The 13,119-nt window shown below is 35.5% G+C and overlaps 1 protein-coding gene across 1 annotated transcript; it reads left to right on the top strand.

Annotated features, from left to right (window-relative positions):
* The first annotated feature begins 2,646 nt into the window (after positions 1-2,646).
* On the top strand, positions 2,647-11,625 carry LOC121434678 (zinc finger protein 431-like). The gene is made up of 4 exons (XM_041633602.1): positions 2,647-2,685; positions 8,464-8,587; positions 8,784-8,844; positions 10,497-11,625. Exons 1-4 carry the CDS (start codon positions 2,647-2,649, stop codon positions 11,623-11,625), a joined length of 1,353 nt encoding a protein of 450 aa, XP_041489536.1.
* Positions 11,626-13,119: the final 1,494 nt, after the last annotated feature.

The following is a 13,119-nucleotide window of genomic DNA, read 5'->3' as shown; positions in this document are numbered from 1 at the left end:
GCTGGTTTTCTTTGCTTAAGGTCTAAAATCCACTTATGAGTGAGGACATTGTATATTTGTCTTTCTGGGTATGGGTTACCTCACTCAGTATGATGTGTTCTTGATCCATAAATTTGCCTGCAATTTCAAAATGTCATTATTTTTTTCTGCTGTGTGGTACTCCATTGTATAAATGCAACACATTTTCCTATCCATTCTTTGGTCAGGGAGTGGTTAGGTTGTTACCAGGCTAATACAAATAGTGCTGATATGGATATAGCTGGACACATGTCCTTGGGGTATGATTGAGAATCATTTAGATATACACCCAAAAGTGGTATTGCTTGGTCTTGAGGTAGGTTGTGTCTTAATTTTCTGAGAAATCACCATTCTATTTCTAAAGTGATTATACCAGTTTGCATGCCCACCAGCAATGGAGAAGTTTTCCCTTCACCCCACATCCTCTCCAGCATAAACTCTCAAAAGGTTTTTGATCTTGGCTATTCTTACAGGTATAAGGTGGAATCTCAGAGTTGTTTTTACATTTCTTAATGGCTAAGGATGTTGAGCATTTCCTTAAGTGTCTTTCAGTCATTTTATAGTCATCTCTTGAGAGTTCTGTGTTTAATTCTGTACAATTATTTTTCTATTGGCTTATTTGTTCTTCTGATGACCAGTTCCTTGAGCTCTTTATATATTTTGGATATTAGCCCTCTGTTTGAGGTGGGGATGAAGAAGAACTTTTTCCATCCTATAGGCTGCCATTTTATTGAACATTTCTTCGGATTTTCAGAAAGTTCTCAGTTTTAGGTGGTCCCATCTATTAAATATTGCTATTAGTGTTCATGCTGCTGGGGTTATATTTAAAAAGTGGTCTCCTGTACCAATGTGTTCAAGTGTCCTTCCCACTTTCAATTCTATGAAGTTCAATGTGGTTGTTTTTATGTTTTGATCTATTTGGACTTGAGATTTCTGCATGGAGATAGAGAAACACTATACTTTCTGTTTACTCAGTATTATATCCTTCTTAGGTCTCTAATGGAGTTAATTACTAGATAATTGTAGTTCTCTTTGTTACTAAATTGAAACAACTCAGAAACTAGCTTGAAATATGTAAGGTTAAGAGATATAAAAAGTTTATTTTAGGTTGTGATAAAAAATGAATAGGTACAATACTTTGGACTTACCTAGATAGGATAGATAATAAAGTATTTTCTCTAAATTTACCAATCACAAATGGACTGGTCATTGTTTCCTATATATATTTGTACATAGTTGTTGTATATTTTGTATATAGCTTTACTGTGTTAGTTAAATCCTTCACTTTTTATTTAGTGAGAAAGGGGAAATTATGACATTTTGATCATGTTCTCATAATAAAGCTTGCTTGGAGTGAGGGACAGAGCTAACAACAACCTGATGGAAAATAACCCTAGAGGTTTGGAGGTCTTTGTCCAGGTAGGAATCAGGATTATTAAGGCAGGCTTGAGAGAAGATATGGGCTCTTTTCTTGCATGGAGAAATTGAAGAGGTAGTAGTCACCAGTGGCTGATCAATTGATTTTCTGATCTTTCAAGTTCTTATCCTGCTATCTGACTCCTGAGTTTTTATTTTATTTTCTTTTATTTTATTTCAGTTTAGTTTAGTTTGGTTTAGTTTTTCTGAGACAGGGTTTCTCTGTGGCTTTGGAGCCTGTCCTGGAACTCATTTTGTAGCCCAGGCTGGCCTTGAACTCACAGAGATCTGCCTGCTTCTGCCTCCCAAGTGCTGGAATTAAGGGTGGGTGCCACAACTGCCTTGTCTGAGTTTTTATTTTAAATATCAATTAGATTAATGCTTCAGTAAGGATAGAGCTAATTAAGTAAGCCCTTGGAAAATAAAGCCTAGCCAGTCACTGGTGGTGCATTTCTATGAGTTCAAGGCCAGTCTGGTCTACAAGAGCTAGTTCCAAGAAAGGCTCCAAAGCTACAGAGAAACCCTGTCCCAATAAACACAAAACAAAAACAAAAACCCAACCAAACAAAATATGTAGCCCCATGTACCTGAGAGAGAACCACAGGATTTGGCATTCACTCTGCTGAATTTTCATCTTTCCTTGACCCAGTCTTCCCTCACTTGTCCTCATTCCTCTCTTTCATTAGTCTTTTGTTTCTTTTTTTTTTTTACCTTGACTGCAGTGCTTCCTTCCTCCATTCATCTCAGTCTGACATTTCCCCCAAATCTCTCTTCTTTGTTTACCTTTAGAATTTCATACATATCAACAAAACATGGTGTCTTGTTTTAGTTAGGGATTCTGCTGTTGTGTTGAAACACCATGACCAAAAAGCAAAATTGGGTGACAAAAGTTTAGTTGGCTTATACTTCCATATTGTTGTTCACTATTAAAGAATATCAAGGAAGTACTTAAGGAGGGCAGGATCATTGAGTCAAGAATTGATGCAAATGTGATGGGGGAGTGCTTCTTACTTTCTTACTTCATAGGACTTACTCATCCTCTCTTCTTATAGAACCCAGGACCAGCCCAGGGATGACACAACTCTCAATGGGCTGTGCCCTCTGGCATTAATCAGTCATTGAGAAAATGCCTCATTTCTGAATCCCGTGGAAGCATTTTTTTTTTCTGAGGCTCCCTTATCTCTGATGTCTCTAGGTCATTGTCAACTAGACATGGAAAACCAGCCCACATACATGGTACAACAAGTTAAAGTAAGACTATGCAGAATCCATATAAAGCCTGGATATAGAAACCCAGAATGAGGAAAAGTGGTCTCAAAAGCTGTCAATTGAGTTAAAGTACACCCCACATATACACGCACCAAGTCTTAGCAGTCCCACAAAACACCAAAGTATGAACTGATAACATATATGCAAAGCATTTAGCACAGGCCCCGATAGGATTATGAGTCTCTGTGAGCACCAATAACCCCTGCTTAGTTGATTCTGTGGGCTGTGTTAACCTAGTGTCCTCAACTAAGGTGGGAGGCAGTTGCTATGGTACTTCCTCCCCATTGGCAGCAGGGTCTCCTTAGCTCCTCTTATTGTTTGACTACCTGTGTCTGCCCCTTTTGCTTTGAGTTCCTGGATTAGGCCAGTTTGATAACAATTGGCTGAGGCACCATTCTATGAGAATAGCAGAATATCATGAGAAATCATTTCATGGACTTTTTTCCTATCTTGTTTGGTTCTATCATAGATTTTAGTGTAGTGAGCTTCAGGTCTTTGACATCCAATTAGGATGGGCATTGTCTTCCTCTAATGGAATGGGCCTGAAGTTTCACGAGTTATTTGTTGTTTACTCCTACAAGTTCTGGGGAACAAATAACTCAACATATCTTGCAAGCAGGACTAGATGTAGATGTAACTGTTGCTGGGTGGTGTCCCAGTCCCAACATTGAATACTTTCCTTGATTAGAGAAGACTCCACAAGTTTCTCATCCCTCTTTTCTAAAAGTCCTTCCTAGTGGCATTTTCATACAATCTAATGAGTATTTACTGTACTATGTACCATAACAACTCCATAATGTTCCCCAATTCCTGTAGTCTTTCCTCATTCTCCCTACATCCAAGCACCCTGATCCTGATTTCTCCTGTTCCCATACTCAACTACCACCATTCAATTCAGAAGACCAATTCTAGTGCCCCTTTCAGGGAGATCAATGTATCCCTCCCTTGATCCTTTGTTGTTAACTAACTCTCTCTGTGTCTATGGATTGTAGCATGAATATCCTTTACTTTACAACCAATATTAATGTATAAAGGAGTTCACACCATTTGTATTGCTGGGTCTTGAGGTAGGTTGAATCCTAATTTTCAGAGAAATTGCCATACTGTTTTCCAGAGTGGTTGTACAATTTGCATTTCCACCAGCAATGGAAGAGTCTTCCCCTTACTCCCACATGCTCTCCAGCATAAGCAGTCATTGGTGTTTTTGATCTTAGCCATTTTGACAGGTGTAAGGTGGTATTGCAGAGTCATTTTGATTTGCATTTCCCTGATGACTAAGGATGTTGAACATTTCCTTAAGTGTCTTTTGGCCATTTGAGATTATTCTATAGAAAATTCTCTGTTTAGTTCTGTACCCCATTTTTAATAGAATTATTTGAAATTTCGATGTTTAATTTCTTGAGTTCTTTATATATTTTGGAGATCAGTCCTCTATCTTATATGGGATTGGAAATTTTTTTCCAATTAAATAAGCTGCCTTATTGTGTTATTGACTGTGTCCTTTGCTGTGCAGAAGCTTCTCAGTTTCAGAAGGTCCCATTTATTAATTGTTCCTCTCAGATTCTGTCTTACAGGTGTTATATTTAGGAAGTGGTCTTTAGTTCCATACTTGGAAGGCTACTTTTCAGTTTCTCTCCTATCAGTGTCAGTGTGATTAGATTTATATTAAGGCCTTTATCCCCTTTGGACTTGAGTACTGTGCATGGTGATAGATACGGATCTATTTGTACTCCTTTACATGTTGATATCCAGTTACGGCATAACAATTTGTTGCAGATGCTTTCTTTTTTCATTGTATAATTTTAGCTTATTTGTCAAAAACCAGGTGTTCATAGGTGTGAGGATTAATATCAGGGTCTTTGATTCAATTCCGTCATTCAACCTGTCTGTGTTTTTGCCCATCATCTCTTCCTCAAACCTCCAAAATGAACTGTTTGCTTAATTAAAACATATGTTCCCAAAAGTCTCAATCATCTGACTGTACCATATTGATATTGTCCCGAGCAGTTTGTAGTCCAAACCTGATGTTTAGATGGTGAAACAATTACATAGTGCAGTTGAAATCTTCCTTGCATGACTCACACTTCTTTTGGAGACTTCACAGGTCACTGTAATGCATGCTCATATTTCATTGCAAAAAAACTTAAGCATTTTAATTGTCATATGCAGTCGATCTGTAAGAGGTAAAAAATGAGTGTTTTTTATGTATGCCTAGATATCAGATAGAGACTCAAACCCAAAATTAAATATAGGAAGCTAGATGGAACCTTTCCCTAGAATTAGTTACTTCTCTATATGATCATTAATATTATGGCTAAAGGAATATTTGTTGTTAATTTCTCCCAAGAAATTACTGTAAGCTCTTTGCCAATGTTCACTTCCTCTCCGTAATGATTCAATTTCTACATTAGTAAAACATGCTACAATTTAACCTTGGTAAATTCTTGCTATAGATGAAGTTTCAGTTTTCTTTTTAAAAACAACTCAGAGCCGGGCAGTGGTGGGGCACGCCTTTAAGCCCAGCACTTGCGAGGCAGAGGCAGGCGGATCTCTGTGAGTTTGAGACTAGCCTGGTCTACAAGAGCTAGTTCCAGGACAGGCTCCAAAACCACACAAAAACCCTGTCTCACAAAACCAAAAAAAAAAAACAAAACAAAACAACTGAGATTTTTTTCCACATAACTTTTTATTTTTTTAGTATGTTTATATGTTTAAAATATCGATTATAAGATAATATCTTTCCTCTGCAGTAAAATTCCTATAGGGAATGCATAGAGCATAAGATGTCTAGAATGAAGGCCAGGAGGTGGTGGCTCAAGCCTTTAATCCCAGCAGAGGCAGAGGCAGGTGGAGTTCAAGGCCAGCCTGGTCTAGAAGAGGTAGTTCCAGGACACATTCCAAAGCTACAGAGAAACTTGTATCAAAAAAAGTCTTGAATGTAACAAAATGTCACATCCAGACAATCCATAATTGCCTCCTATAATTTATCCAGACAATCCAAAAGTGCCTCCTATAATTTTATTTCCACTAAACTATTTATTCTCTGCTTTAGATAATAATTCTCTTTGACTATTTAACTCCTTGTCAAATTTTTTGGTTTGGTTCTAATTACTCTTTTCAATTTTTTACTCCAGTATTGGGATATAGATGATCAATGTCTTGCAACAATTTCTGAAAACTATTAAGGTTCCACAAATAATCTCTCCTAATTTTTAACTTTTGGGCTCAAATTTTTGTAAAAGTATTTTATATGATGAATGATTAATATAATCACCTTTTTGTATATTTTCACAAGTAATTTGTAATGTCCAAGAAGACAAAGTTTGCTTTACTTCACCAAACATTTTCTCTAAAGTATGTTCATTTGAATCAGCTAATGAAATTCAAAATAATGTTGAAAACATACTTGACTCGAGTATAATTTCAATTGTAATAAATAACAAAGTACTAACATGCAGTACTTTATATCCTAATTGGTTTATAATAATAACTCTCAAGGACTAGAAATTTTCATGACACGTTTAAGTGAGTTGAATTAGGTAAAATAGTTTAAGAATATAAAAATCATAGACAGGATGTTTTAATAAAAATGTCAAGTTTATATCAAAAGGGAGCATCCATATCTACATCAATGTAAATATATATATAAATAAGTAGTTACTTTTTAAAATTAATTTTAGCGATCTACACTTTTACATCATACACATATATGCCCCTTTATTCTTTTTAGATTCCCGTAATCTACACTTTTATCCTATCATTTCATTGGGTGCCTTTTGTAAGTGGATGTGTATTTATGAATATATAGAGCTGGTTTTGGAGATGGACACTAGCTCTGTCCCTGTATAAATCCAAGCATGTCGTTAAAATAAAAATTCAGAGTTTTTCTCTCATGTCAGGAGCATGCGACAGAAAGAAAAAGGAATTTAGAAAAATTTTCACTTTTCTACATTTCTATTTTTGTCCCTATTGTACATGTCACTGAATATATATGTCTGTATATGACTATATAAATAATGTTTATGTTTTCCACAATGAACAATGAATTTTACTGCAGTAATTTTGAAGTTTCCAGGAAGAAGTTGGGGCCCCACAACAACAACTCAACCTGGTTGATATGATGGCATGATGATGATAGTGTTACTACCAGACCTGCTTTGCATACCAGCTGCTCAAGATGGTTCCAACTTGGTTAGCTGAAATGGTCCACTTTTTACAAAGTTCTAGACAGACCTTATAAGAGGAATCTCAGAAAACTTTTACAAAATACTCAGAGACTATTTGCAATTTTACCAGACAGTAATCTTGGAATGTAACCATCATTTTACTTTCACAGGATCCCATAGAAAGAACATCACCCCCATGATAGCTGGAAGTAATTCTAAAAGACTTCCAACAAAGTTTGTCCTAGGGTTAGGGAAATCATTTAGGGGTTGATTATAATTGGTATAGGGTTGTGGGTTAGAAGGGAAATTTTATGGGCTCAGGGATTTCTTTGAAAAAAAGGGAAAATTGGATGGAATAATAGATTAGTGTGAGTTTACATACATTAATAATAATAGTGAGTAATAGAGTGAATGCTTGTGAGTTATAATTTATAGGCAATTGCTTTGATATAGATTTTTGTACATTGATATAATGTTAAATATTGAATATTGTATGCATTCATGCATCTACTTCTGCTTAAAACATTTTATATATTGATAAATATATTTATCAAATTGCAATGTACATTTCTTCCACTGATCAAGATATTTATTCATTGGTTACATTTTGAGCCCATTGTCCTCATTTGTTGTACAGTTGTTTATTGTACAATATTCTAATATGAAGTCTTAGTCTTTAAGTTATATAGGTATTAGAATTAGAGATCAATAGTCATCTGTGTTTGTCATACTTATAGTTAGAATAATCAGGTTTTTTAGACACATAAAGAATATATTTTGCATAGATAGGTAATCTTTAACCACTTCAAAAAGCTGTAAAATATGGAATTTAAATAAACTAGAGTACTGTTGAAGTGAGACACAATTACTACTGGTAGCAGTGATCTATTTTCCAGAGAATGTTGAGCACCGAAGACACTCAAATCTTGTTTTCTTGTTTTCAAAACTGGCCTTTGGGCAAAGACATGTTCATGCCTCAACCTCTGACAAGATACATGGTATCCAAAAATGGATAAGCAGTTCTGTTAAATCTTGACTGGCATTCATCTCACAGACAAATATATACACCTCTGTTTTCTTTTTTTTTTTTTTTTTTTGGTTTTTCGAGACAGGGTTTCTCTGTGGCTTTGGAACCTGTCCTGGAACTAGCTCTGTAGACCAGGCTGGTCTTGAACTCACAGAGATCCGCCTGCCTCTGCCTCCCAAGTGCTGGGATTAAAGGCGTGCGCCACCACCGCCCGGCTACACCTCTGTTTTCTGAGTGTTGTGCTAAAGGAAAAAAACACCAATATGCCCATTTTGTCCATCTTTTTTTTCCTTTCTGTAGTCATTAATTTTCTCATGCATACAACATACTGTTGATCTTTTCTCTTTTTCTTTCCCCGTGTATAGATACTGCTCTTATAAGGAGGTATCCTATACAAAGGACACAGAAATAACAGAATTGATTCTCCTTTTCAATTTCCTTCTAAAGTGACTGTCTATGTCATGGAACAAGAATGGGGAACACCAGAATCATAAAACTATACTTTCAAAGAAGTATGCATTTTACTGTCATACTTACACTGTACTCATATATGGTATATTTTTGAAGGAAGTGACCTATGATGATGTGCACATTGACTTCACTAAGGAAGAGTGGGATTTACTGAATCCTTCCCAGAAGAATCTCTACAAAGATGTGATGCTGGAGACCTACAGGAACCTAACTACTATAGGTGAAAATGAATTTCTTTCATGTTTCAAAATATGGAGACAACTTTTCTTTGGTTAATGATTTTGTTCTGTAATTTTTTTAGAGAAAGAAGAATGAGGTAAATAACACAGTCCCAGTTCTTAGGTGCACTTAAGATAATAAGCTAATTGTTGCACATTCTTAAATAATATAACATATGTTCTGGTACTGTATTTCAGGATACATTTGGGAAGACCTTAACACCGAAGAGCATTGTCAATGTTCTAGAAGACATGCAAGGTAATTTTCTTGGGCAAGTTCATAACAATTTCCCTTGAATAGTTTGTAATGTGTTCTGGAACTTTAAAACAAAAGCAACAGTGTAAATAACCACAGCTTTAAATATATTGATGGTTATTCAGTTCTCACAGATCCATATCCCTCAATTTCATGTATGTGAATTGCATCTGTAAAGCCTTCATTTAAGAAAAATTCTAGGTAGCAATACCTGAACAGATATCACCATTTGATTTATAGCACCATGAGAGCTATGTTGTAGAACTGCTGCTTCATTTGCTTCTTGCTATTCATGACAGAAAATGTATACATATTTCAGTGATGATGAGTATAGCTGCAAAACTTTCTACTAATCCAAGAGCCCATGGTAAGCCTTGTATCACTCATACTTTTTGTGACTGTGCTAAGTTTAGTGAAACCAGACTAGTCAAGGGTCAAGGGGCAGTTGTTGTGGAGAAACCTTAATATCTATACAACAAGTCTGTGAAAGTCGAACCTTGTAGATTCATTTAGAAATCTTTTATACACTATTCTTTTTTTCATATATATGATATGTCACTCTTGACACAAGTATATGAGAATAGGAATACAAAAAGATTTACCATACCTCTCCTTAAGAACAATTAAGAAGATAAACTGTAGTTCCTATGTAGAGTATACATGTTTAATTTGATCCAAAAATACAAAGTTAATTTATTTTCTGTCATCATGGTTAATACCAAAATACAATCTCACATTACAACAAAAACAAACAAACAAACATGAGTTCTAGGTCTATGCAAATACTTCTGGGTGTCTTAGTTCACTTACCAAATGTGGTTCACAATATTATGAATGGAGTAACGTTGGTAAAGCACTCAGTACATGCAGTTCTCTTCAAAAATGTAAAAAATATCCTAGAAAAGTAAAGTATGATATAGTTATAGATGAAAAGATAAACTGGCACAATGGAATTTCTCATCACAAATATTTTTCTAGATGTAAATGATACCTAATGAGAGAACAAAACATTATTTTAAACAAAGCTATAAAACCTTGATAGTTGATTCCTTTTTACAATTTGAAAAAAATATGAAATTAATTTATATCGGTATGAGGTTCAACTTCATTGAATGTGGTAAAGCTTTTACATGTGTAAATTATCCGTGCAGGATCGAAAGAACTCAAACTGGAGAGAAGTTTTCAGTATATTCTCACTGGGGTGAAGTCTTGTCTTATAACACTCATCTTCTAAGGAATGAAAAAACACATAGCAGAGAAAAATGCTGTGAAATTAAGCAATGTGATGAAGTCTTTTCTTATCACAATCATTTTGAAATGCATAAAAGAACACACACTGGAGAGAATCCCTATGAGTATGGTCAAGATGATGAAGACTTTCTTCTTTATGAAAATCATCAAAGTCATAAACGAACACATACTGGAGAGAAATCATATGAATGTAATCTGCATGGTAAGGTCTTTCCTGATCAGAGTCATCTTCAAAAGACTAAAAGAATATATACTAGAGAGACATCCTATGAATATAATAAGGGTGGCAAAGCCATTGCACAATGTACTGTTTTTCAAACATATAAGAGAATACAAACTGGAGAAAAACCCTATGAATGTAATCAGTGTGGTAAGGCCTTTGCACGTCATCATCACCTTCAATTGCATAAAAGAACACATACCGGAGAGAAACCCTATGAATGTAATCAGTGTGGTAAGGCCTTTGCACACCACAGTAATCTTCAAAGCCATAAAAGAACACATACTGGAGAGAAACCCTATGAATGTACTCAGTGTGGTAAGGCCTTTGCACGCTACAGTGCTCTTCAAGAACATCGAAGAACACATACTGGAGAGAAACCCTATGAATGTAATCAGTGTGATAAGGCCTTTGCATGTCACAGTGATCTTCAAAGGCATAGAAGAACACATACTGGAGAGAAACCCTATGAATGTAATCAGTGTGGTAAGGCCTTTGCACGACTTAATCAACTTCAATTGCATAGAAGAACACATACTGGAGAGAAACCCTATGAATGTAATCAGTGTGGTAAGGCCTTTGCACGACTTAATCATCTTCAATTGCATAGAAGAACACATACTGGAGAGAAACCCTATGAATGTAATCAGTGTGGTAAGGCCTTTGCACAACACAGTAATCTTCAAAGCCATAAAAGAATACATACTGGAGAGAAACCCTATGCATGTAATCAGTGTGGTAAGGCCTTTGCACAGAACTTTGCTCTTCAATACCATAAAAGAACACATACTGGAGAGAAACCCTATGAATGTAATCAGTGTGGTAAGGCCTTTGCAACTCAGAGTAATCTTCAAAATCATAATAGAACACACACTGGAGAGAAACCCTATGTATGTAATGAGTGTGGTAAGGCCTTTGCACAGAACTTTGCTCTTCAATACCATAAAAGAACACATACTGGAGAGAAACCCTATGAATGTAATCAGTGTGTTAAGGCCTTTGCAACTCAGAGTAATCTTCAAGATCATAAAAGAAGACACACTGGAGAGAAACCATATGTATGTCATGAGTGTGATAAGGCTTTTGCACAGAACTTTGCTCTTCAATACCATAAAAGAAGACATACTGGAGAGAAACCCTATGTATGTAATGAGTGTGGTAAGGCCTTTGCACAGAACTTTGCTCTTCAATACCATAAAAGGACACATACTGGAGAGAAACCCTATGAATGTAATCAGTGTGGTAAGGCCTTTGCACGCCACAGCAATCTTCAAAGCCATAAAAAAACACATACTAGAGAGAAACTCTATTAATGTAATCACTGTAGTAAGCCTTTTGCATGACATAATCATCTTTTGCATAAAAGAACACATACTGGAGAGAAACCCTATGAATGTAATCAGTATGGTAAGGCCTTTGTACAACATGGTGCTTTTCAAATGCATAGAAGAACACATACTGGAAAGAAACCCTAGAAATGATATCTGTGTGATAAGGCATTTGCAGACCTCTGTACTCTTCAAAGGCTTAAAATGTAACATACTCTAGAGATACCTGTGAATGGAATGTGGTAAATTCTTTTTCACAATTATCTCCAAATACATAATATGAGCCCTTCTGTAGAGAAACCCTGAATTAATTTGTGTATTTTTCAAAACCATGAAAAAAAATTATACTGTAGTGAAACTCTATAAATGAATTCAGTGTCATATTGTTTTGTGCTTCACAGAAGAGTACGACTTTGTGTGTAGTCATCTGAGAAAGCTTGTGCATATTATCATAATCTTTTGGACCTCAGGAAAAAACTGGGGCCTTATTTTAAATTGTGCTTTCATATGTTAAGCCACTTATTGTCAGTTAACTAAATCAGTTACTGTGTAGAAAAAAGTTTGATAATGTCAACAATTTGTTTATGCATGATTATACCTCTCTTTATTTTAGTTTGAACCAGCAAAGTAATGGATAAAACCTTATTGGTTACAGGAAGGGTATTCCAACTGTGGTTTTCAAACCAGAGCCAAAGGAAAGAACTTTGTCTCTGAATCTAGAACTAGATAACGAAACAACATCTCCCTGAAAACAGCCAAAACATTAAAAAGGCCTTGTGAAAGACACAATTTGGCTCTCAAACCACAACCATAAAATCCTAAAAAGTTTCAACAATGTTATTAAGCTCAAAGGATACCATTAACTGAAATATGAGAGGCATGAAAAGTCAAATCACTCATACGCTTACTTGTATGTTTTGTATAAAAGTATCCTTAGAAGTTGGGAATATAATTATAGTTATCAGAAGATTGGGAGTGGTCATCAGGAAGGTAGATAGAAGGTGGTTACAAGGAATATTTTCTGAAAAGGAAAGATGGTTTGAAGTAATAAATGATGGAAACATCACTCTTAACAGTAGCCGCAAATAATATAAAATATTATGGAATTACCAAATAAAGAAGTGAAAGGACTGTAGGAAAAGAACATTAAATCTTTGAAGAAGACAGCAGAGAATGGGAAGATGTCCCTTGCCCTTGTTAGGTAGAAATCAACATAGCAATCTACAGGCTCACTACCATTCCCATGTAAATATCAGAAAATTCTTCACAGATCTCAAAATAAAAACACCAACTTCATATAGAAAACCAAAAAAATGCAAAATAGTCAAAACAATTATATATAAAAAATAATTTCATTCCCTGACTTCTTCAAATGAAAAGAGAGCTGCAGTACTGAAGAGAGCCTGGTGTTGGCACAAAAACAGATAGGAGGACCAATGGAACTGATGCTGGCTAAGACCCAGACATCACTCCACTCAC

Source organism: Microtus oregoni, unplaced genomic scaffold (assembly GCF_018167655.1).
Source record: "Microtus oregoni isolate MIOR12 unplaced genomic scaffold, Mior012 000044F_ref0000062, whole genome shotgun sequence".
NCBI classification, from domain to species: Eukaryota; Metazoa; Chordata; class Mammalia; order Rodentia; family Cricetidae; genus Microtus; species Microtus oregoni.
This window is presented reverse-complemented; position numbering and strand designations above follow the sequence as displayed.

Excerpts from the sequence above, each read along its gene's own strand:
- LOC121434678 (XM_041633602.1), top strand. The coding sequence starts at position 2,647 with ATGGAAAACCAGCCCACATACATGGTACAACAAGTTAAA. Across the intron at positions 2,686-8,463 it reads ACATGGTACAACAAGTTAAA|GAAGTGACCTATGATGATGT; the intron begins GTAAGACTATGC and ends ATATTTTTGAAG. Across the intron at positions 8,845-10,496 it reads TGTTCTAGAAGACATGCAAG|GCATAAAAGAACACATACCG; the intron begins GTAATTTTCTTG and ends TCACCTTCAATT.